Source organism: Parambassis ranga, chromosome 4 (assembly GCF_900634625.1).
Source record: "Parambassis ranga chromosome 4, fParRan2.1, whole genome shotgun sequence".
In the NCBI taxonomy this organism is placed as follows: Eukaryota; Metazoa; Chordata; class Actinopteri; family Ambassidae; genus Parambassis; species Parambassis ranga.
The window spans coordinates 24037387-24059461 of NC_041025.1; the positions used below are offsets into that span (position 1 = coordinate 24037387).

At 51.2% G+C, this 22075-nt stretch overlaps 2 protein-coding genes across 9 annotated transcripts in view; both read right to left on the reverse strand.

The window, feature by feature from the left end:
* The window catches only part of pde4dip (phosphodiesterase 4D interacting protein), a 66718-nt gene that overhangs the window by 12277 nt on the left and 32366 nt on the right, over positions 1 to 22075 (reverse strand). For 5 of the 8 annotated variants that reach the window (XM_028402993.1, XM_028402992.1, XM_028402990.1 and 2 more), the window contains 24 exons: positions 20459 to 20569; positions 17957 to 18033; positions 16270 to 16393; positions 15985 to 16145; positions 15412 to 15505; positions 9007 to 9144; positions 8802 to 8921; positions 8619 to 8711; positions 8338 to 8547; positions 8100 to 8258; positions 7893 to 7988; positions 7223 to 7360; positions 6967 to 7146; positions 6696 to 6890; positions 6372 to 6617; positions 6125 to 6290; positions 4442 to 4527; positions 4204 to 4370; positions 3777 to 4053; positions 3513 to 3693; positions 2838 to 2954; positions 2184 to 2637; positions 1190 to 1425; positions 1065 to 1113 (listed from right to left, as the gene is read on the reverse strand). In XM_028402993.1, coding sequence (XP_028258794.1) covers positions 1065 to 1113; positions 1190 to 1425; positions 2184 to 2637; positions 2838 to 2954; positions 3513 to 3693; positions 3777 to 4053; positions 4204 to 4370; positions 4442 to 4527; positions 6125 to 6290; positions 6372 to 6617; positions 6696 to 6890; positions 6967 to 7146; positions 7223 to 7360; positions 7893 to 7988; positions 8100 to 8258; positions 8338 to 8547; positions 8619 to 8711; positions 8802 to 8921; positions 9007 to 9144; positions 15412 to 15505; positions 15985 to 16145; positions 16270 to 16393; positions 17957 to 18033; positions 20459 to 20569 — 3875 coding nt within the window. Of the gene's footprint in view, positions 1 to 1064; positions 1114 to 1189; positions 1426 to 2183; positions 2638 to 2837; positions 2955 to 3512; positions 3694 to 3776; positions 4054 to 4203; positions 4371 to 4441; positions 4528 to 6124; positions 6291 to 6371; positions 6618 to 6695; positions 6891 to 6966; positions 7147 to 7222; positions 7361 to 7892; positions 7989 to 8099; positions 8259 to 8337; positions 8548 to 8618; positions 8712 to 8801; positions 8922 to 9006; positions 9145 to 15411; positions 15506 to 15984; positions 16146 to 16269; positions 16394 to 17956; positions 18034 to 20458; positions 20758 to 22075 lie in introns of those variants that run through there. The other 3 variants (XM_028402995.1, XM_028402996.1, XM_028402989.1) reach the window with 1 other exon arrangement.
* Positions 10300 to 12652, reverse strand: LOC114434088 (uncharacterized). Its single transcript, XM_028402997.1, has one exon. The coding sequence runs from the start codon at positions 12127 to 12129 to the stop codon at positions 10849 to 10851; it is 1281 nt and encodes a 426-aa protein (XP_028258798.1). The 5' UTR covers positions 12130 to 12652; the 3' UTR covers positions 10300 to 10848.

Sequence of the window (22075 nt, forward strand, 5' to 3'; positions counted from 1 at the left end):
TCCAGCCTGAAGGAGCTGCTGAAGCTTTAGTGAAGGACTCGTGATGTTTACAGACCATTGAAGCTCCGCGTGTTCATCGTTTATCCTGAAGAGACGAGCATCGTGTGCTAACTCGCCACACTGTGAAGGTGCTTTTAACAGCCTGGAGTGGTTCTGACCAATCAGGGTGCTGTGAGGAAGTGATGTCAGTTCTGTTTGTGTTTCAGCAGCGACCCTTAAAGACTCCAGGCTTCAGTAGAAGTGCCCTTCACGCTCGTATTTTCCTCTGAAAGATCCTCAGCGGCTTGTTGAGCCTCCTCTTTGAGCTGTTGGATGGTGACTGACAGGTGGGCCATCCAATCAGCTGCAGGGTGTTCTTTCGGCCCTATTTTTATGGCCGCCTCCACGCTTCTGAGGAGTGCATGTGCCTGCTGGCCATTGGTGTGTGACCTGACATCAGTGTGGCTTTAATATAATGTTTGCAGTGTTCAACATCCCTGTTCAGTGTGCTAGCATGCTATGCTATGTTATTGTGTCTGCACCACTGACGTCACACACTCAGCCTGCTCCACGCTGTCCCTGTGCTCTGTTGTTCCTCTTGTGTAACGCTGTCCTTTTGTTAGCCTAATTAGCCGTGCGCTGGGCTGTGGTGAAGGCCCTGACTCACACAGCAGCCGGTCACGACTCTGCTCAAATTTAATGAGCTGTGTGCTCTGGATGAAGCGGTGGCAGCAGTGGGACGGAGGTGGCCCAATCACAGCTCTGCCCCGCAGGGATGTGATGCCGCTGGAATTTTGTGATGCAGTGACATCACAGCGGCGTCTCTGAGTGAACGAGGCGCTGGAGGGAGCAGACTGGAGCCAGCTGAGGAACCTCATCAGTGTCCTGGCTGCATCCAGCATCCGTCGCTCCATCATTATTGAGGCGGCTCATTATTACAGACCGATCATCGGATAATTGTGCCCCGAGGAAACACACACACCAATACTTTCCAACATGCAGCCTGTTATTACGCAGGACTCGACTCCGCCCCGTAACTCACAGACAAAACACACACACACAGGAAGCGGCTGATGAGCACTGACCGGATGGCGAGCAGCTCCGTCTTCTCATCTGGATCCTCACAGTGATCTCCTGAAAACAAACAAAGGGCACTGATGTCATTAACTAATTAGACCCCGGTTTAATCAAATGAAAGCACATGACTCACGTCCGCTGATCTTTGCGCTGACTCGCTGTGCCAGAGCGCCGCTCTGAGCCAGCTGGTCCCTGAAGCTCTGGCCCATATAGTAGTCGATGTCGTTGGCCCTCAGCAGCTCCTCGAAGGCCTTGGTGGTGTCTCCCAGGTGCTGAGTGAGGATGTTGCAGACGCCACGACCTTCCCGCAGCCGCTGGCGGAGGTGGGACAGCTCTCGGGCCTGAGCCTTGATGAGCGTGTCGAATTTCCTGCAGAAACGAGATGGATGAGCGCGTGTTAGAGAAAAACAAAATTAGACATATTATATGTTTATCAGTCAGAATCACTGGACTTTGAATTCCCAAAGGTCCCTGAATGCATCATGTGTGGTGTGTGGTTTTGCAGACATGATGGAGCTGTTCACACAGACGAGTGGTGACCAATGAGAACACTGTGACTGATCATGTGACAGGAAGAGGAAAGTGTTTGGATGGAGCAGGTTCTGGTTCTGTCCTGGTTCTCCTGAGGCTGAACGTTTTTGCTTCAGACCCTCTGTACTCTCTGACTCTGTGTGGGCGTCCATGTTGCCGGAGGAGATCTGTCACACGTGTGTGTTGACTCTAGCTGAGCCTGACTGTACGGCTGCTATACAGTCTGTCCATACACAGTAAATGGGACAGCGTGTTCCTGCCTCGTGTCAGTTAATCCCCTTCAGACCGTCAGGCAGCAGAGTTTACATAAAAACATCTGCGTTAGGCTTGATTAACAGGGCCTGATGCTGAGGGAGAGTGACAGCGTGTTTAATGCCTGCAGTGATTAATGGACTGAGGATGGATCAATCGCTGAGAGGCTCAGACTGTGGCGCTGTGAGGCTCGGACGCTGCAGGTTTAACAGTTCAAATCATGAAGAATCTGGTTCAAATGTGCAGCAAACCACCTAAAACCTGGAGGTGTAAGACTGCGACGTGTCAGATGTACTGTCAGGAGGAAGGAGGAGGGAGTAACAAAGGGTTAAAATGACTCGTACCCCGGCCAGGTGGCAGACTTCCCATCCTCCGCCTTCTTGCCTCCTTTCCTCAGCTGGTCCTCCAGAGCGTCCACACGGGACACCAGCTCCTGCAGCCCCTTGTCTGGGTGAGGGTGATGGGGTGAGGCCAGAGCCCCTCCGTCAGATGACTGCCAGCCCTCGTCATCCTCCGCCCCACTCTGTGAGGCCTGGAAGGACCAGTTGACCTTGCGAGGTGTGGGGGGTCCGCAGTCGCTTGAGGTGGAGAGGGAGCGGAGGCGGCTCTGCAGCCCACGGATCACTCCCTGAGAGCGGGACAGCTGCGAGCGGAGGTCCTCCACGAGCCGCTGGAGGGACAGGACTTCGTCTCCAGAAGCGGAGCTCTGGGTGGTGGTTTTGGTGCTGCTGCTGCTGCTGGCAGGCCACCACTGAGAACCGCAGTCCAGAGACGTGCACATCTCCAGGTCGTCGAACTCTGTCAGGGAGAACAAACAGGAAGTCAGATCCTCCAGGTTCAGCAGCTGCATCACAAGTCTACTCCAGTGTTCATGTGTCAGCGCTGCCCCCTGGTGTTTCTATCAAGTCCACACATATGTATCTAAGCACTGAATATTTACAGATCATCCATCATTAGTTTAAACTGAGAGTCCTCCAGACACACAGACTCAGACCGACCTGGGCTGCTGGTGTCCTCCCTCTCAGCCTCGTTTTCACTGCGGCCGCAGGTCTCATAGCCCAGATCCTGCAGGTCCACCTGGATCTGCTTACTGTCCTGCTGCACAGCTGTCTCTGCTGCAGGAGGATGAGGGAGGAAGAGGAGGAAGAAGAGGAAGAGGAGGATAAGGGAGAAAAGAAGACCAAGGGAGGAGGAGGAGGAAGAGGAGGATGAAGTAAAAGAAGAGGACAAAGTTTTGAAAACACATTGACATTTAAATGCTGTGTTTATCTGTGTATATGCGTGTGTGTGTGTGTGTCTGTGTGTGTGTCTGTCTGTGTGTCTGTGTGTGTGTCTGTCTGTGTGTGTGTGTGTGTGTGTGTGTGTGTGTGTGTATGTGTGTGTGTGTGTCTGTGTGTGTGTCTGTGTGTGTGTCTGTGTGTCTGTGTGTGTGTCTGTCTGTGTGTGTGTGTCTGTGTGTGTGTCTGTCTGTGTGTGTGTGTGTCTGTGTGTGTGTCTGTGTGTCTATGTGTCTGTGTGTGTGTGTGTCTGTGTGTGTGTCTGTGTGTCTGTGTGTGTGTCTGTGTGTGTGTGTGTGTGTCTGTGTGTGTGTGTGTGTGTCTGTGTGTGTCTGTGTGTGTGTGTGTGTATGTGTGTCTGTGTGTGTGTCTGTGTGCATGCATGTGTGCGCTCACTCAGCAGCTCCCTGTAGTCCTTCAGCTGCTCGGCCTGAGCCTGCACCGTGGCCTCGGACACCATCAGCCTCTCCTGCAGCTCTTTGCTCCTCTGCTGCAGACGAACCGTCTTCTCACACGTCACAGAGGACGCAGCCGCCTGCTGACGGCCGGTGGACGCATCACTGGACACGTCTTCGTCCTGGGTTAGAAGAAGAAGATGCATTTACAGTGGCTTTCCTAACTTCTTGACCCTTTCTGACAGAAACGCTGTCGTCGTCTCACCTGTGAGGAGCCGCTGAACTCGGGTCCGCCGGCTCTCGGACTCCTTTGCTCGTCACTGATCCTGGTTTGAGACAGAGACAGCTCTCCGTCCCAGGTGTCCCACAGCTCAGAGATCTCCTCCTCTTCTTCCTCTCCTTCTATGGTCACATCCAGCTCCTCTTCCTCCTCCTCCTCCTCTTCCTGCTCAGCATCACTCTGCTTCCTGTCCGCCTGCAGCCCTTCAGTCAGCTGCAGTTTCAGGTCTTGGTTCTCGGCTTGCAGGCTGAACAAAGCTTTCCTTTAAACAGAAGGACGAGTGGCTGGTTAGAACTGCTCGCCCTCTGGTGGTCAAATAATGAACTGAAGGCGTGATATTCAGTATGTTTCCTAAGGACTACTTTCTGTGGTGGAGTAATCCACATTTGAGTATTTGGAGCAGTTTTCTGACCTCATCTGTGACAGTGAGGAGAATCCAGCCTTCTCCAGCTGCACCTTCAGCTCCCCCAGCTCTCTCTCCACCACCCGCTTCTGCTCCACCAGCTGTTTGACCTCCATCAGGCCCTGGCCGTCAACCAACAGGTCCTGAGACGGAGACTTTCCAGCAGCGCCACAGCTCTGTGCAGACAGACCGACACACGTCACACATCAGCTGTCCTCAGGGTGTGAAATCAGGTGTGTGTGCATACCTGAGCCTCCTCTTCATCAACACTCTCAGTGTACTCGCTGTTCAGGTCATCCTCGGCCTCGTCTTCATCGTCAGAGCTCAGTTCGGCTGCATAAACACACAAAACCCAAACATTAAAAATGTGTTTACTTTGTCAGTGTGTGTGTGTGTGTGTGTGTGAACTGAGGGCGGGGCGAGGGTTAATGTTCGGAGTGAGGCAGCAGATTGATGCAGGAGCATTAAACTCATATTTATAGGTCTGAGCATCAGTTCCTATTTAACCTGTGAGGATATGTACTGATGCTGTAGGTCATGTGATCACAGCTGATGTTTGGAGGCTTTACTTTCATTCTTTGTTCTTTGTTCTGCCTCGTTCTTTTGTTAATATAAAAACATAAAAACTTTTAAAAGAATTGAACAAATGTATTCAAGCAGGTTTTAGTTTTCATTTAACGTGATCACATCATTCAGTGCTGTGTGTGTGTGTGTCCTCTCACACTGGACTCTGTGCTTTCCTTGTGTGTAGAGGTATAGTGTTGAATCAATGTGTGTTTCCATGTGAGAGGGGATAAAATGGAATCTTAAAGGTAGGGTAGGAGGTTTTGAAAACTCAGTGAGAGTCAGATTTCAAAGTAAACACACGCCCCTTTCTCTCGGAGCTCACCCTGAAGCCACGCCTCCAACCACATGGACGCACATCACCTGAAGACGAGCTGCGGTCTGTGGCTTCGGCCATCATACACGTACCTCTCTGTGCACAGAGCAGGAAGAGAGTGACAACCAGCCAATACTCCTACAGGGTCCACCCGGAGGACTGATGATGTTTTTATGTTTTATAGCTTCAGATGATTCATATTCTTCGTTTTAAAGAGAAACTGCCGAACTAATCGGTTGCTATCGGACTGTAAAGAGAAGTTACACTGATTTAACAGAAAGTGCATCAGAGTGAGACCTCCTCCCCGACCTTTAAGACCTTTTCAAAATCACAGATACGTTCCATACAGGAGCTGCAGCTTTATTATTTATTATGAAACATGTCTGGATGCTTGTGGACGGGACGTCTCACAGCGACTCTGTGCAGACACACTCCTCAGTGCTATGAGAGGACAGATCCTCCATACTCACTGTGGTCCAGCGTGTTCATCGTCAGGATGTTCAAATCAGACAGAAATCAGAGTGACGCTGCACACTTTCATCAAACCCCCAGAAGCACACACTACTCACACTCATGCATTATCAGGCCATACTTTACTTTATATATAAAAAGCAGCTAAACCAGTGCAAAGTCACAAATACTGCACTAAACATGAAGGAAGCTTTTAAATAAACATTTTAAAGAGGCTGAAGATGTTTGAAGTGAGGACCATCGTAATGACTGGTTTATAGTGTTTGTCACTGTAATCATTCCTCTGTCTCTGCTTGGTCATCAAACACACTGATGATGTTTTTGTTGTATGTTCCTGTTCATCTTTCAATGACTGAGGATCTGTGTCTTGTGAAGTGTCAGATCATCTGCATGTGTTTTGTGGAACATCGAGCGAGCAGCCGTCAGCAGCTGTTAGTATTTACACCAAACTGTTAAAGGATGAGTTAGTACAAAGCGCTCCACCACCACCACCACCACAGTGAGTCACACCGGCGCCCCCTGCTGCCTGCAGGAGCACCTGTTGTTACAGATACTGTCCCATGCTTCTCTGGTGCCCACCTCCAAACTCGGGCGGCCTGCTGGCGGCCCGGTCACGGCCCAGAACGGGGCCTCTGACAGGAGGGCCGTCCTGTTGGACCAGGCTCTCCCTCAACTCCTGGAGCTCCTGCGTCAGTCGCTCCACCAGGGGGAGGTCTGAAGGATCCACCATCTGCCTCTGGAAGTCCTAAACACACACACAAATGACCATCAATTATTACAAAAAACACACAAACACTAACATTGTTCTCAATAAGAACACACTGACCCTGAGGACCTCCTCCTTCACATGCAGAGTCCTGCTCAGGGTCTCCAGCCTGGCAGCCTGACCCCTGCTCAGCTCCTGGCTCTCCTTCTCCCTCCTCAGAGCCAGACGCAGCTCCTCCTGCACCGCCTGGAGCTCCGCTGATCCCGAATCAGGCTTTAACCCAAACCCTGCGCTCAGCTGCCTGCGGAGCTCCTGAAGCCTGGACGTCTGCTCCGTCATCACCTCGCCGAGCCGCGTCGCAGAGTCCTGCATGGACACAAAGTGGAGTCAGATTCTCTGCACAACCTTCCTGGTCGGGGTCTGGACTCTGCTCCTCTGCCCTACCTGGATGTACTGGTCCCTGCTGCTGATAGTTCTGAGCAGATCCTGGACCTGCTCTTGATGCTCCTGGGCCTGATGGGTACGGTCAGCCAGTACTTCCTGGAAGAGGCGGTCTTTTAGATGGAGGCGGACCTTGAGCTCCTCCAGGACCTCACTAGGAGCGGAGTGGACCTGAGCCAGCAGCGAGCAGCGCAGATCCTGCAGACAAACATGAAGACATGAGAACCCTCCTGGGTTTCAGCGGACCTGCTTTCTGTCCGTCTGCTCTCTGTACCTGCGCCTCCTGGGTGCGGGTGTGCAGCGCCACCTGCAGCTGGCCGATGATGGCGTCCCGCTCCCTCAGGACGCGGCTCTGGGTCTCACTGCTGCCCTGCTGCTGCTGTTGGAGGCTCCTCCAAGCCTCACTCACCTGCTCCAACTCCAGACTCTTCCCTCGCACCAGCACCTCCAGACTCTGACACACACACACACAGAATGTCAGGAGCAGGCAAAGAACAGTTAAAGGTGTGTGTGTGTGTGTGTGCTCGTACAGTGATGGTCTCCTCGTTGTTAGCCAGCACCACGCGCTGCCTCTCCAGGTCTCTCTCCTTCTCTCTGAGCAGCAGCTGCAGCCGGTGAGTCTCCTCCTCTTTCTCCTCCACACAGCAGAACTTCTCATCCACTGCTCGCTGTGGGGACGAACACATGGAGCTCACAGGGCAGATGTGTCTGTGTGTGTGTGTGTGTGTGTGTGTCTGAGTGTGTGTGTGTGTCTGTGTGTGTGTCTGAGTGTGTGTGTGTGTCTGTGTGTGTGTGTCTGAGTGTGTGTGTGTGTCTGTGTGTGTGTGTGTGTGTCTGAGTGTGTGTGTGTCTGTGTGTGTGTCTGAGTGTGTGTGTGTGTCTGTGTGTGTCTGAGTGTGTGTGTGTCTGAGTGTGTGTGTGTGTCTGTGTGTGTGTGTGTGTGTCTGAGTGTGTGTGTGTCTGTGTGTGTGTCTGAGTGTGTGTGTGTCTGTGTGTGTGTGTGTGTGTCTGAGTGTGTGTGTGAGTGTGTGTGTGTGTGTCTGAGTGTGTGTGTGAGTGTGTGTGTGTCTGTGTGTGTGTGTGTGTCTGAGTGTGTGTGTGTCTGTGTGTGTGTGTGTGTGTCTGAGTGTGTGTGTGAGTGTGTGTGTGTCTGTGTGTGTGTGTGTGTCTGAGTGTGTGTGTGTGTGTGTGTGTGTTTACCTCCAGGGCGCGGTCTCTCTCCTGTATACGCTGGCGGAGTTTCTGGAGCAGGGAGTCTCTCCTCTCCTTTGGATCCTCCAGCAGCTCGGAGTAGTCCTGATGGAGGCAGACAGAGTCAGCACACACAGGAGCCCGCTAGTGGCAGTCAGTGGAACTGCAGCTTTGTTTTGTTTACAGCTTGTTTATTGTGTCGTTTGTGTGTCTGACCTCCACCAGCTGTTCTTTGGTCTGCAGGGACGTCCTCAGCTCTCTGATGGTCTTCTCGCTCTTCTCCCTCTCCCTCTGTCTCTCTTGCTCGCCCTCTCTCAGCTGCTCCTCTCTCTCCTGCAGAGCTGAACGAGCCGTCTGTAAAACCAGCTGCAGCTCCTGAGCATCACACACACAACAGGGGAAATTAAAGCGAGTCAAGACGCAAGCTTCGCACACACTCGCTGTCCTGCCTCACCTGGTTGTGTTTCTCGCTGTCCCTCCTGTGCTGCAGCGCCCCCTGCAGGTCCTTCTCCAGCCTCTCCAGGGACCTGCTCAGGTCCTCCTGAGTTCTTGCTGCCTGCCGCTGCGCCCGCTGGCCGGCCTGAAGCTCCAGCTGAGCCTGGAACAGAGAGGCCTGCAGCGCCAGGACCTCGCCCTGACCTCGGAGAGTCTCCGCCCCGGACGCCTGCAGACAGACCAGGTTTTAGCTGAAGAGAAGCTTTACTTTGGGGACAGCCGGTGTCAGTGTGCACGAACCTGCAGCTGCTGCAGCTGGTGGCGGTTGGCGAGGTCTTTGAGAGAACACAGCATCTTATTCTGCTCCTCGATCACCCGGTACAGCTCTGCAGCCTGCACACACACACACACAGGGCACTGAAGTCTGAGGGTTTTGTGTTTTTGTCCCCCTCTCTCTCTCTCTTCCTCCTCCTCTCTTCCTACCTCTTCCTCCTTGGAGCTCACAGTGTCGCTGATGTTCTGGATGTTTCTCTCCTGCTGCTGGGCTTCCTCTCGGGCCAGCCGCAGCTCCAGCTCCATCTCGCTGAGATGCTCCTGCAGTTTCTGCAAACACCAACACACAATCCAGTCTCTGTGTAACACATACACATGGTGTGGATCTGGATTCACAGAGGGCCGATATGGGTACCTGGTTCCTGCTCTCACTCTCTCTGATCTTGGCCTGCAGGGAGTGGACCTGGTCCTGGGCCTTCTGCAGCTCGCCGACACACTGACCTGCTGTGCTCTCATACTGACTGAGCTGACCCTGCTGCTCGTCGATCAGCCGCTGAAAAACACAGAGAGCCGTCACATCAGTGTGTGTGTGAAGTGATGTCAGCCTGCTGCTGGATGGGTTCCTCCTGCCGTTGCCATAGCAGCATGTTGTTGACTTCCTTGTTTGTGTTTTTATGCAGTGTGTAATGATGTCACTCTGCTCTGAGACATCATTAGCTCTGCATGCAGCCGTTTCTGCAGCTGCTTCAACTCAGCATGAAAAGTCCCAAAACAAAACCTGACAACATTCAACATGCTGATTAACCTACTCTACATGGACGAGCTCCATGAACCCTGCAGGACCTGACAGAACCGCATGTTCCTCATAGAACAGTCAGATCTCTGAGTGCAGCTTTACTTCAGCCGTTAGCTATCAGGCCTTAAAGGTGGAGAAACCACCTCCACCTCTCTGTCCTGTCTCCCTCTTCTCCTCTCTGTCCTGTCTCCCTCTTCTTCTCCTCTCTCTCTCCTTCATCCTCTCTGTCCTGTCTCCCTCTTCTCCTCTCTCTCCCTCCTTCATCCTCTCTGTCCTGTCTCCCTCTTCTTCTCCTCTCTCTCCTTCATCCTCTCAGTCCTGTCTCCCTCTTCTTCTCCCCTCTCTCTCCTTCATCCTCTCAGTCCTGTCTCCCTCTTCTTCTCCTCTGAGAAGAGTCAGATGAGTCAGAATCCTCCTCTCTTCTGATTCTGACTCACGTTTCAGTTTTCTGACCTTTGAATTTGTCTTTTTAGAATATATTTGTATTTGTCATCAGCAGGTGAACGCACGCTCTGCATAGACGTCCATTTATCCACCATTTCATCCACTAGCTACTGAACCCATGTGAAGTAGGAAGTAGACAGACTATAATCCCTGCCTTAGGCCCAGTCCATCCTTTGGCCCTTGCAGTTAGCACTGCTCCTGTTGATTTTAGTGTTTGAATGTCTCCTTTGTCACTAACACCAGCTGCTATTGGTTTGATGTGATGATTTGTTAGCACAGGATGTCTCAGTGGCTTAAAGACAGACAGTTGTTGCTGCTTTACATGCAACAAACATGCAGTTTAAAATGCATCCGCCAGTTTTAGACATTTTTATGAACTCTACTCTTTTTGCCTGACCCTCAGGACAGGAAGCTATTTGTTGAGCCATCGCACACACTGACAGCACACACAGTCAGCGAGGGGTGTTTGTTTGTCGCTGCACAGCAGCACATTATGCAGACTGTAAGAGCCTCCTCTCTCTGCAGGCGGAGCCACATTCAAACATTAACATGACAAAAGAAGTTATGAAGCTGGATAAAGACAGAGGATGAAGACAGAGCCTCACACGGAGCGACGGCTGCAGCGCTTAGAGACTGTCTCTGTGGTAATGGATGGGTTGCTAGGATACCGATGAAGAGGGGTATCTATGCTTCCCCCCCAAGAGGGTAATGAAGGCAGCGAGTGTGTCTGCGGTGAAGGAGACGAGCAAGACAGAAAATCCAGAGAGAACCCTGACCTCGTTTAGAGGCGGAGTCAAACTCCGAGCCTTCGCTTTAACTCGTTTTCAAACAGATACAAATCTTTGTGATGCTAAAGGGTTAAATCACTGTGCTGAAAGACAGATGTTCAGAGTTTATCCTGTTTCACTGGGTCGAGGCCAGTCTGTGTTTCCTGTTTATAAAGGAAGGATTCTGAAGTGGAGCGGCGTGCATGAGGCGCTGCCAGGAAAGGAAAGGCCCAGAAATGACCTGTGAAATCTACACAGCTGGATCAGCTGAGGTCAAAGGTCGGCCGGTATCCGTGGCTTCTACCTGCTGGAAGCGAAACGGGCCGCACTGAACGTAATCGTCCATCCACTCCTCCTCCATCTCTGCCAGCTCCGCCTGCAGCTCCTGCTGGGGGGACGAGAAGACGATCTCTGGGACGGTCTGGTGGGGGTAAAGCTCGCAGTCTGCCGCCCCTCCGCAGGGCGACCTCAGTGGGACAGACAGCTGCAGAGAGTGGCCCTGCTCCAGTCTGGCTTTGACCAGAACCGGGAGCTTGCTGCCCCGTTGAGGCTTCACCGGCCGGTACTCCCAGCCCCGCAGGAGGCCCAGCATCATCTCGAGCCCTGATAGGAGGCTCTCACTTGTGGGTTTGTCCCACAGAGTGTCCGGTCTTGGTGGAGCATCCTGCGGCTCCGCCTCCTCTGTCTCTTTGTGGTTTGCAGGCAGGGCGTCTACGGTGGTGTCAAGAGACTCGACGGATGATGTAGGGCTGGGAGTCCTCTGCTCACACGTGGTCTTATCAGTCTCCATCCCAGCTGACGGAGACTCCAGGGTGACAGTTGTGGCCTCAGACGCTGCCGTGGTTCTGGCTGCATCCTCCACCCCTGGAGTGGCTGTTGAATAGCGGGTAGACGGGCCACAGGATGTGCTCCTGCGCCCCACCCGTCTGGGCACCTTACAGACCGCCTCGTAGTCTGAATCATTGACACGGAGCGCCGCACAGCCCCGGCACCGCCTCGGCTTCTGGCCTGAGAGGGAGTCCGCTCCTGTGCAATGGTGGTGGTGGTGGTGGTCCAGGGCGGGGTCCTCCTTATCAGCCCATGATTCGTACACGGAGAACGCCAGATCATCCTGGATCATGTCCGAGTATCTCACATCCTGCAGCGCTGACAGATCCACCACAGGAGAGTCCTCCGCCTCCGCCTCGACCCCACCCCAGACGCCCTCCGCGTTGTTCTTCCGGTACAGGCCTCCGATACACTGCCTCAGCCGGTCCTTCTCCAGCAGCAGCTTGTGGAGGCGCTCCAGGGACAGGGCCTCCACCCGGGCGATCACCGTGTCGAAGCGGTACATGCGGTCCAGCATGAAGGCGCACTTTGAGCAGGCAAACTCCCCACGGCCGTCCCGGGTCAGCTCGCGGCCCAGCACGTGGGACAGCAGCACCTGCAGGTTGAGCTTGGTGGCCGGGTGGAAGATCCATCGGCGCTGGTTGCCGCAGAGCTCTCTGGCGCAGATCCTGCAGGACTCCTTCATCTTCACCACATCCAGCATCACAACAACACCTGAGCACACAGGTGAGGCATGTGAGTGACGTCAGACCGCAGCTGTAGCTGAGGTTCTGCTTCAGCGTCCCTTAGATCCAGAAACAGAAGTGGGTCAGCTGGTGATGAGCAGCAGCGCAGTGCTCCTCCAGCAGGGCGGATGTGGACGAGTCACACTCTCACTTCCTCCGCGGTGTCAGTCCGCGTCCTGTTTTCTTTACAGTCGCTCTCTTCATATGACAGCATCTCACCGCCGCCGCCGCCCGCACTCCGACACGAACACGGAAAATACCGAGCCTCTGCTGCTCGTCGTTCGGATGTGTGTGGACTCTCCGGCGTCTGTCTGAGCCCCGTCCCTTCGTCTGTCCACCGGCGGCGTCCTGAGCCGTTAAACGGTGGAGGATGGAGGCTGGAGGATGGAGGGAGAGGCTGCCAGACGTCCGACAGCTTCCGAGACGACACGGCAGCGATGACAGACACACAAAGATCGTCTATTAGCGAGAGGATGGCTGACTCTGTAGCAGAAACATAGCGCCAACGCGGAAACGACAGAAAGTCTCCACCTCTTTGTTCTCAGTCAGCCTCCACCCAGCCTGCCCGGTGCCGCCTGCTCAGATTTATCCATGTGTATTTACAGCCTGTGGCCCTATGAGACTTTACTTTAATAATCCCTACAGGGAAATTAGGACGATTCCTCACGTTTGTCAGTAACTGAAACTCCAAACTGATTTATACTCACATATTTTCTATGTATTAAATTGGATAATTAAACATGTAGAATATGTAAAGATGTGTTAATGTGTGTGTGGGAATTAATGACCTTATGATACTATTATCTCTTTTTGTCTCCTTTTCAGTCCCTGAAATCTGAGTAGGAGTGAGACCTCTGTCAGCAGCCTGGACTGAACCATTGACAGAAAAGGGGGGGGGGGGGGGTCCCAGCTTCTCCTTACATGAGGATTTATTAGGTTTTATTAGAAATTAATTAAAATAACAATGTTATTTGTGTCATATTTTAGTTATTGCTGTTTCAGATTGTTATATTTTATTATGGGATTTTATCATCATGTTCTTCTGGTTTTCATTCTTTTAAACTTATTGTGTGTGTGTGTGTGTGTGTGTGTGTGTGTGTGTGTGTGTGTGTGTGTGTGTGTGTGTGTGTGAGGTGAAAAGCTCTGTGTGTTACCATCCACTCATTAAATTCCCCAAACTGTCAGTGTGGAATGAGTTCATGTTTTTCCCAGGGGCTCCCACCCACAGTCGGAGGGGGGGGGGTGCATCACATGATCACATGACCCTTTAATCAAGCGGCAGGTCTGTGATGTCATTCTCCACAGACACATCCATTCTCCCACAGTCTTCATCCGTCTTTCATTATCACAGCAGGCTGGACGTGTTGTTGATACAACTGCTCTAACATGTGATGTGTGTGTGTGTGTGTGTGACCCTCTGAGCCCCGGGAGTCACGACACCAAACACTGATGGACTGGAGCGAGGCACACAATCAAAAATCAATTAATCCTAATCAGAGATGAGTGCCAAACATGGCCGACAGCCTGCAGCTGCTGTTTATTTCCCCCCGAGTGGCAGAAAGTGTGACAGCGCAGACAGGAGACGTGTCCTTGCTGATTTTCTCCACTCAAATGTCCCACTTGTTGTTGATGCAACCCTGTGAGTGTGTGTGTGTGTGGCAGACATTGAGCTGATTGTGTGTGTGTGTCTGTGTGTGTGTGTGTGTGTCTATTTAGAAGTGGCGTCAGTGAGTGGAGTCAGACTACACTAGCAGGACTGATCTGTGTGTGTGACCCTGATTCTCTGACCTAATATTAGACAGAGGGACAGGAGTGATGAGAGGGCAGCACACACACACACACACACACACACACACACACATACAGCAGTTGTCTTCCTCATGTCCCTTCATGCTGTGTGTGTAATGTAGCTGAGGTAACAGCAGGTGGCAGCACCGGTCCTACCTGCAGCTGTGTGTGGACCATTGACAGTAAAAACTATGGACAGAGCCTCCGTGACGTCACCCGTTTGTTTCTGAAGAGCCGTTTTGAGTCTCAGTGGGAGGTTCCGGGACGTGATGACCGCCGCCATGTTGGCAGCGTCACGTCAACTAAAACTCCGAATATGGACAAAGAGGGGGGGCACGAGCGGGGTTTAGGGGGGGGGGCGATCGTGGAAGCAGGAAACTCACGCTGTGATAGGTCAACTGTCTGTCACTCAAGCGGCAACGCCCATAATTATGCGTAATTTTAAGTCCGAATACAATTGAAACAAGTGGGTTGTAAAAAAATTCACCCCCCCTACAATTGACACTAGAAGAGAACCTATCATCTGAGACCACAGCGATTTTTTGTACCAGGCCGTAAACATGTTCTTTTCTGCTGTGAAGTTGGCCATTTTAACATGGGAGTCTATGGGAAATTACTCGCTTTTGGAGCCAGCCCCCAGCTGTTGCAGCGTGAATTACAAGTTTTGACACTTCCGCATGGGCTTCAAGTTTGAGCCCCGAAGGTTGCCGCTTGGTGTGGACTCAGTGCTCCTCCTGGCCTGACAGACAGACAGACAGAGGACAGACAGACAGACAGACAGACAGACAGAGGACAGACAGGCAGACGGACAGACAGACAGACAGACAGACAGAGGACAGGCAGACAGACAGACAGAGGACAGACAGACAGACAGACAGAGGACAGACAGAGGACAGACAGGCAGACGGACAGACAGACAGACAGACAGACATACAGACAGAGGACAGACAGACAGACAGACAGACAGGCAGACAGACAGGCAGAGGACAGGCAGACGGACAGACAGACAGACAGACAGGCGGACAGACAGACAGACAGGCAGACAGACAGACAGACAGACAGACAGACAGGCAGACAGACAGACAGGCAGACAGACAGGCAGAGGACAGGCAGACAGACAGACAGGCGGACAGACAGACAGACAGACAGACAGACAGGTGGACTCATTCCTTTCTGTCTGCTGAGCAGGTTGTGAATGTGTCACCTCTTTCCCTGTCACACAGGCTGATAAAGTGACCATTCAGGGTCTGTCAGCTTATCTTCATGGTGGAGCTGCTCCAAAGTTCCACTGACCCACATGTGGGTATAAAAACAGGGCGATGTGTCAGCCTGCCTGCAGTCTGAGCCAGAACTCTCAAAATAGAATGATGCTAGTTTGAGGCCCGGCTCACCTGACATGAGCCTCACACTTGGAGCCAGGATCTAAAGTCTGAGCTATACGTTCGGTATAAATACAGAGGAGGCAGAAATACCTCTGCTTCTCGTCCTCTCTTCTTCAGTGAGGAGGAAAGGTCGTGAACTTTGACCTCCAGCTCTCGTTTCTGCTGTGTCAACTCCTCGATTAACCTGTGAGAGAGAGACAGAGAGGCTGAAGTGATTAAAGCTGGATGTGAGCAGGATGGAGGTCGGAGCTCTGCCGAAGAAGGTCCAACTTTACAGCAAAGCTTTGTCCTCTGTGGAGAGTTACTCTGGTCATTGTACACCAGTGAGATTTATTTGCCTGCATATGGAGTAATCAGCAGTTTAGGTGGAGTCAAAGACCAAAAAAATGCCTCTGAGTAACACAGTCGTCCGTCTTCATTTACAGTCTGTGGGAGGTCTTGTTACCATGACAACCAGAAAAGAAGCCCTTAGAGAGTCATTCTGTGGTTTATTAGTCAGAATATGTCGGAACAGCTGCTGTTTTTAGCTGCTTGACTACAGTTAAAATGTAAATTTAATTCAGTCAGTGCAGCATTCTGATGTGGCGTTCAGACAGGCGAGTTAGACAACAGTATAAAATCATCGGGTTGGTGTGTGTATTGTGGGTTTACTGTATGACTCGCCTGTCTTTGTCAGTCAGGGTTTGCTGGGTGGACCGTCCACCTGAGCCTCCGCTCTCCTCCATCTTCTCCACCATCTCTCTTTCTAGAGCCAGGCAGCGCTGGGCCTCAGAGTCCGCCAGCGAGGCCATCCGCTCGGCCTCGCCTCGCGCCAGCAAGGCCTCCTGGGACGGAACAACCGATGAAATGAGTCATCTTGACTTATCAGTAAAGCTCATCAGTGTGTGTGTGTGTGTGTGTGAGTGTGTGTGTGAGTGTGTGTGTGTGTGTGTGAGTGTGTGTGTGCACCTCCTGCAGCAGCTGGACTTTGGTCTCCAGGATTTCCTGCATGTGGCTGATCTCCTCCTGACGCTCCGCCAGGCGTCGCTGCAGCTCCGCTTCATTCTGATTGGACAGGCTCTCGGCTGTTGATCTATAACAAAATAAAATGATTCCTTCAGTGATGTCACACCTGATCTTCACTCAGACTTTAATTAAAGTATTTAATGTGTTTTTCTGTCCAAAGCTGGACGCGGCATGGATGGATTTGATTTCACCGCGTCTTCATGATTTATTCATAACCGCTCACTTGGATCTGGGTGTCATGTCTGTCTCATAGCGTGCTGCACTTCCTGCCTGTAAACAATCTGATCCGGCATCAGTTCCAACAAATGTGATAGGTGCTGGCAGGCCGTGTGTGTGAGTCATTAGAAACCACTGGAGGATTATAGGAAGTTATTCTTAAACAGGCCTGCAGTCATCACAGTGAGGGAACCCTGTTCAGATACCACCGAGCTGGGGCATGTGCAGCACAAAGATTTTATAAGAAAGGTTCAAGTCAGCGTGAACTTCGTCGTGTCTTCAGCGAGGAAACACAGATTCCTGAGGGAAATGTGCCCTGAAGGAGGCGGAGCTTATTATGGCGAGGTCGTTCTGTCACAGCTCAGGTCACACTAAGCTTCAACTCCTGGAGAGGGCCAGTCTGTTAATAGTTCTGATGATAAACCGCTGCTGCAGTTTATTTATAACACACACAGCCTCAGCCCCTTTCATTACTCTGACAGTGCTGAGCTGCCTGATTAACCTACTTAAACATACAGCACAACAAACGAAGGCGTCTCTGCTCCATCTGTGCAGTGATCAAATAATAACATGTCTGCAGACACATGTTCTGTTCTGCACGGACTGTCTCTCTCTTTACAGTGCAGCATGTCATCTATTAGGACCTAGGCACCACAGACAGCTGAGGCTGATGGGAATGTGAGTTCAACAGAAACCCACTCTCAGCTACACCTGTCAGCCTCCTGGTGGCGCTACAACATCAACACAGCTAGCGGGGTTCATCTTCAGAAGGCCGTAAAACTTCATCAGCTCTATAAGCCAGTGATGGCTGGGCTGACAGATACAGATACTGCAGACTGCTGAACCCAGTTCACGTCCTGGTTCTGCTTCCTGATTGGTTGTTGGAGAACCTGATACGCTGACGGACGGACAGCTGCTGCACAAACAGGTGCTGGAGCTCGCATAGTTCCCGACTCAGCAACACAACAAACTGCACGCCACCTCTGCCCTTTACTCGCACTACTCTGCCACCGCACCCCCCCCCCACCTTCAAAACAAACCGCCTCTTCACCTCTTCGTCCCAGAACACAGAGCCTCTTCATCCTCCTCCAAAGCATTTCAGTGCCGAGTCCATACACAGCATTCCTCAGAGCTTAGTGCGTGTTGTGATAGCTAGGTGAGTCTGCAGGCCAGCAGGCTCGCGTGTGATGGCAGTCTGTCGGGTCCTGAGGGCGCCGGCTCTGATGTATGCAAGGACTCATGGGAAATAATCAAACTGGCGGTGAAAGGAGTGTTTTCGTGGTTCTCTGTCAGGTTTCCCCTGAAGGCTTTTCAACAAATCTGTGCAGCACAAGCAGCCGAACGCTTCAGACCGCCTCTGAATACATTTCATTAACCCCTTCAGCAGCGGTGTGGGGAAAGGTCTGATACTCACAGCGCTTTGTCCAGAAACTCCTCCTTCTCCTGCAGCTCCTTCTTCAGACTTTCAACTTCTACCTTCAACTCAATGTTCTAGAAGAGAGGCAGAAAACAGAGCAATGACGACGTACAGAGGGGAGGCGGAGCGCACTTTATTTATGTTTATGGATCAGATGTGTGTATGTGTGTACATTTAAACTGTCGTCTTCTAGATCCAGTAAAAACAAACACTCACACAGGGCCACGCTGGACTCACATGTGAGCAGCAGTTCAGAAACTGTTGTATTTTTATGTGGAGCTGCATCGACACCAAACAAATCTCACGTGCCAGCTCATCTCTGCGGCACTCAGCGCTTCTATTAATAGTTAGTGGGGATATGAACACCTGCTGTATCTGCCTGCTCCTCCACCCCCATCCTCCACCCTGCACCCAGCAACTCCTCCACTTTTAACTCTTGGCTCCGACAGCAGCTACAAACTGGATGAAACTGGCCGTCACGTGCAGGTATCTGACCGCAGAGCTCCTGCAGTGAGCTTCACGTCTGCAGGGTCTGCTGACTGACACACTGACACAGAACACAGCTGCACAACAACTGTGGCTGTTTATACTGCACTGTATGTGTGTACGGACCCTCACATGTGCACTGTGCACACATCAAATCAAACCTGTGCATGCATTAAAACATAATGTGGGTCACTGGGTCTGTGCTGGTCAGTGGGAAGCAGGTCAGACTGTGACTGCAGGGGGGCAGGTCAGACAGCCAGCAGACAGCGCAGTGAAAAGCACGACTCTCAGAATGTCATGTAAAAAGCACAGGAACGCTTCAGGGGTGTGTAAACAGGAAATTTGAGCTCTGAAATGAAACTGCATTACAAAGAGTCATATCAGGAGTTGGAGGTTCAGAGCAGTGACCCTGCCTTCATTCCTCTGCTCCGCCGCCTGCTGCTTCAAACACTTGGCCATTTTTGGGCAGCTGTAGCTGAGATGGTAGCCCTGTGTGGAGCCCTGTGTGGAGCCCTGTGTGGAGCCCTGGGTGGAGCGCAGAATATTTCCTGTTCTCTCACTCACTGATGGAGGAGAAGCTGCAGCGCTTCACCAGCTCAGCCACAAACTCAGTATTTGTGGAGTTTCCTTTTGAAAGAAAATGTTGTTGAGCTTCCATTTATATGAAGGTGTGATGGAAGGATGCAAATTACTGAGCCACTGTAAACACTGATGGCTGCACCATGCTGTTCAGGCACACTGCCTGCAGAGGGTCATGAGTTCCACTTGATTAGCTGTCATTTTTGGTGAACTGTTCCTTTATAGGCCTACAAGAGTCTAAATTAAATTAAAGGTAGGGCAGGAGGTTTTAAAACTCAGTGAGAGTCAGCCAGATTTCAAAGTAAACACACGCCCCTTTCTCTCAGAGCTCACCCTGAAGCCACGCCTCCAATCACCTGAAGACGAGCTGCGGTCTGTGACTTCGGCCATCATGCACGTACCTCTCTGGTGCACAGAGCAGGAAGAGAGTGACAACCAGCCAATACTCCTACAGGGTCCACCCGGAGGACTGATGATGTTTTTATGTTTTATAGCTTCAGATGATTCATATTCTTCGTTTTAATGAGAAACTGCCGAACTAATCGGTTGCTATCGGATTGTAAAGAGAAGTTACACTGATTTAACAGAAAGAGCATCAGAGTGAAACCTCCTACCCGACCTTTGAAGCACTCTCTTACCTACAAACTACACATATTATCAGAACATATACACCAGCATCAAACATAAAGGAAATATCTGAGCACAGCTCAGAGCCTCCATCTGTGCCTGCGTGCCTCCATGTTCCTGCTTCCTGTCCAGCCCATTGAGTATTTATGAAGTCTGATGAAGGGTGATGAGGTCAGAGGTCAGGTGAGCTTGAGGGCAGAGACAAGTTCTTCCACAGCGAAGTGTGAAGATCACTTCTTTTAGCTTTTATGTGCAGACACACACACAGCGATCATCTGAATCCTCCTCATCTGCTCTGAAGCTGCAGCAATGATCAATGAATGGACGTCTGGACTGTTTCCAGGACATATGCACTGGTGTGTCCATCAAACGTCAGAAAATATTGCCTCATTATTTACGGACAATGAATGGATGAAGTAAACAACCATCGGCTGCAGATCCAGCAGACTGCAGTGCTCAGATTACACAGGCTGCACATGGTGTCCGTTTACTGTGGGTCTAGTGTATGTTTGACAGGTTGTTACAGGTGCATGATGTGTAACTGCAACGTGTGCTGTTGTGGGTCAATAAATCTGAGGGGAAATGTTGATTAAATGAAAGTTTCGAGATATAAACATGTGCGACATCATGAAATAGTTGAGTAACCTCCCTCCTCTGGCTGAGAGCTCATAAAGCTGTGATTTCCCTCTGACAGCAGACACACCTGCAGCCTCACAGGCAGAGCTGTCAGTTTGAATGAAGCGCAGAGCGTCCGGAGACCTGCTGTCAGAACGGCTGCCTGTCAAACACAGAGACACACACACTCACCCTCCTGTGCACGTCATCGCTGCTCTCCTCAAACTTCTGCTGGATCTTCTCCTCCAGGAAGTAGATCCGCAGCTTCAGGCTGAAGTTCTCCTTCTTCAGGTCGTTCAGGTGCTGCGAGATAGTGCGGTAACCACGGAAACCAGAGTTAGACATGACAGCAGGCGTCTCTTTGGCAGGGGGCTCTGCAGCCCCCCATTTAGCTCGGCATAGTACGTGAAACGACAGGGCTGAAGAGAAGCAGGAGCTAACGGCTACAATCTGCTCTCTGCTGCTGTCACACATCAACACAAACTGGACGGGAGCTGCTCTCAGGGAGGGACGCGGCCGGCAGGAGGGGATTATGGGAGCAGGGAGTGGGGGGGGGGGGGGGGGCTTTTTTTACCACAAGGAAGTCATGCCAAGAATCTGAGACCAGAGTGTGTGTGTGTGTGGTGATAAATACAAGTGCAAAGCTACTGTGGGACATTCACACACTGTGTGTGTGTGTGTGTGTGTGTGTGTGTGTGTGTGTGTGTGTGTGTGTGTTAAACATGAAATAAGTGACCTTCATCCACACTCTCAGCTGATGAACCACCTCAGCTGGACGTGCACCGCCTTCACCGCCTTCTACTGAGAACCTCAGAGCACTGACAGAGTTTAAATGAAGGACGACACGGACAAGGACAATCAGTCCGTCACATCCACCACCTACATCCAGCTGAGCAGTGCTCACCAAATAAAACCAAAGATCAGATGTTAGGTGCTTAAAACTACACAAAACATCAGCATAACAGCAGCCGTGGTTGTTGCTGTGTCCTCCTGTGTTCATGTGACTATAGCACATGTTAAAACCTGCAGGTCAGGTTGTTACCACGGTAAAAGTAAATAAACAACAACAAAAACTGGATGGAGAAATAAAAACATGCTCATAAACCTCCACTAAAAAAAACACTGCATGTATGAATCAGGATAGGAAAAACTATTTGGTTTTATTATTAATAAAAGGTTAACATGTACATATAATAGAATTTCTACGTTTATAATCTAGATACATACAAATGACTAAAGATCACCCGTCAGTTACCAAAGCTCTGCCACCATCAGCAACCCTGTGACCACAGGGAGGCGCTAGCACTCCACCAGAGCATCCACAGGTCTCTGCTGCTATTTAAAGAAGCTGTAGGTCTGCAGCTGTCACTGAAGAATGCAACTCTGATCACACATGCCGCAACACACACACACACACACACACACACACACACACACCCACACACATACACACACACACACACACACACACACACTGAGATTAGACTGCACACACCAGCAACACACATGTCGCACTCCCACTTCTGCACATACATCAGAGGAAATATGTGCAGATAGTCCGAACTAAACTCTTACTGGAGGCATCAGGAAACCCTCAGGTGTGTGTGTGTGTGTGTGTGTGTGTGTGTGTGTGTGTGTGGAAATCAAACATCTGCTTCTTATAGAGGTCACTCTCAGTAAAGCTGTGATGTCATTTCTGGTAACAGATCTGTATTATTGCTCATAACAGAAGACGTATCAATACACTTGATTGATTGTTATTCTGCACACAGACATGTCTGAGTCCTGTCTGCACAGAGGAGCACTGAC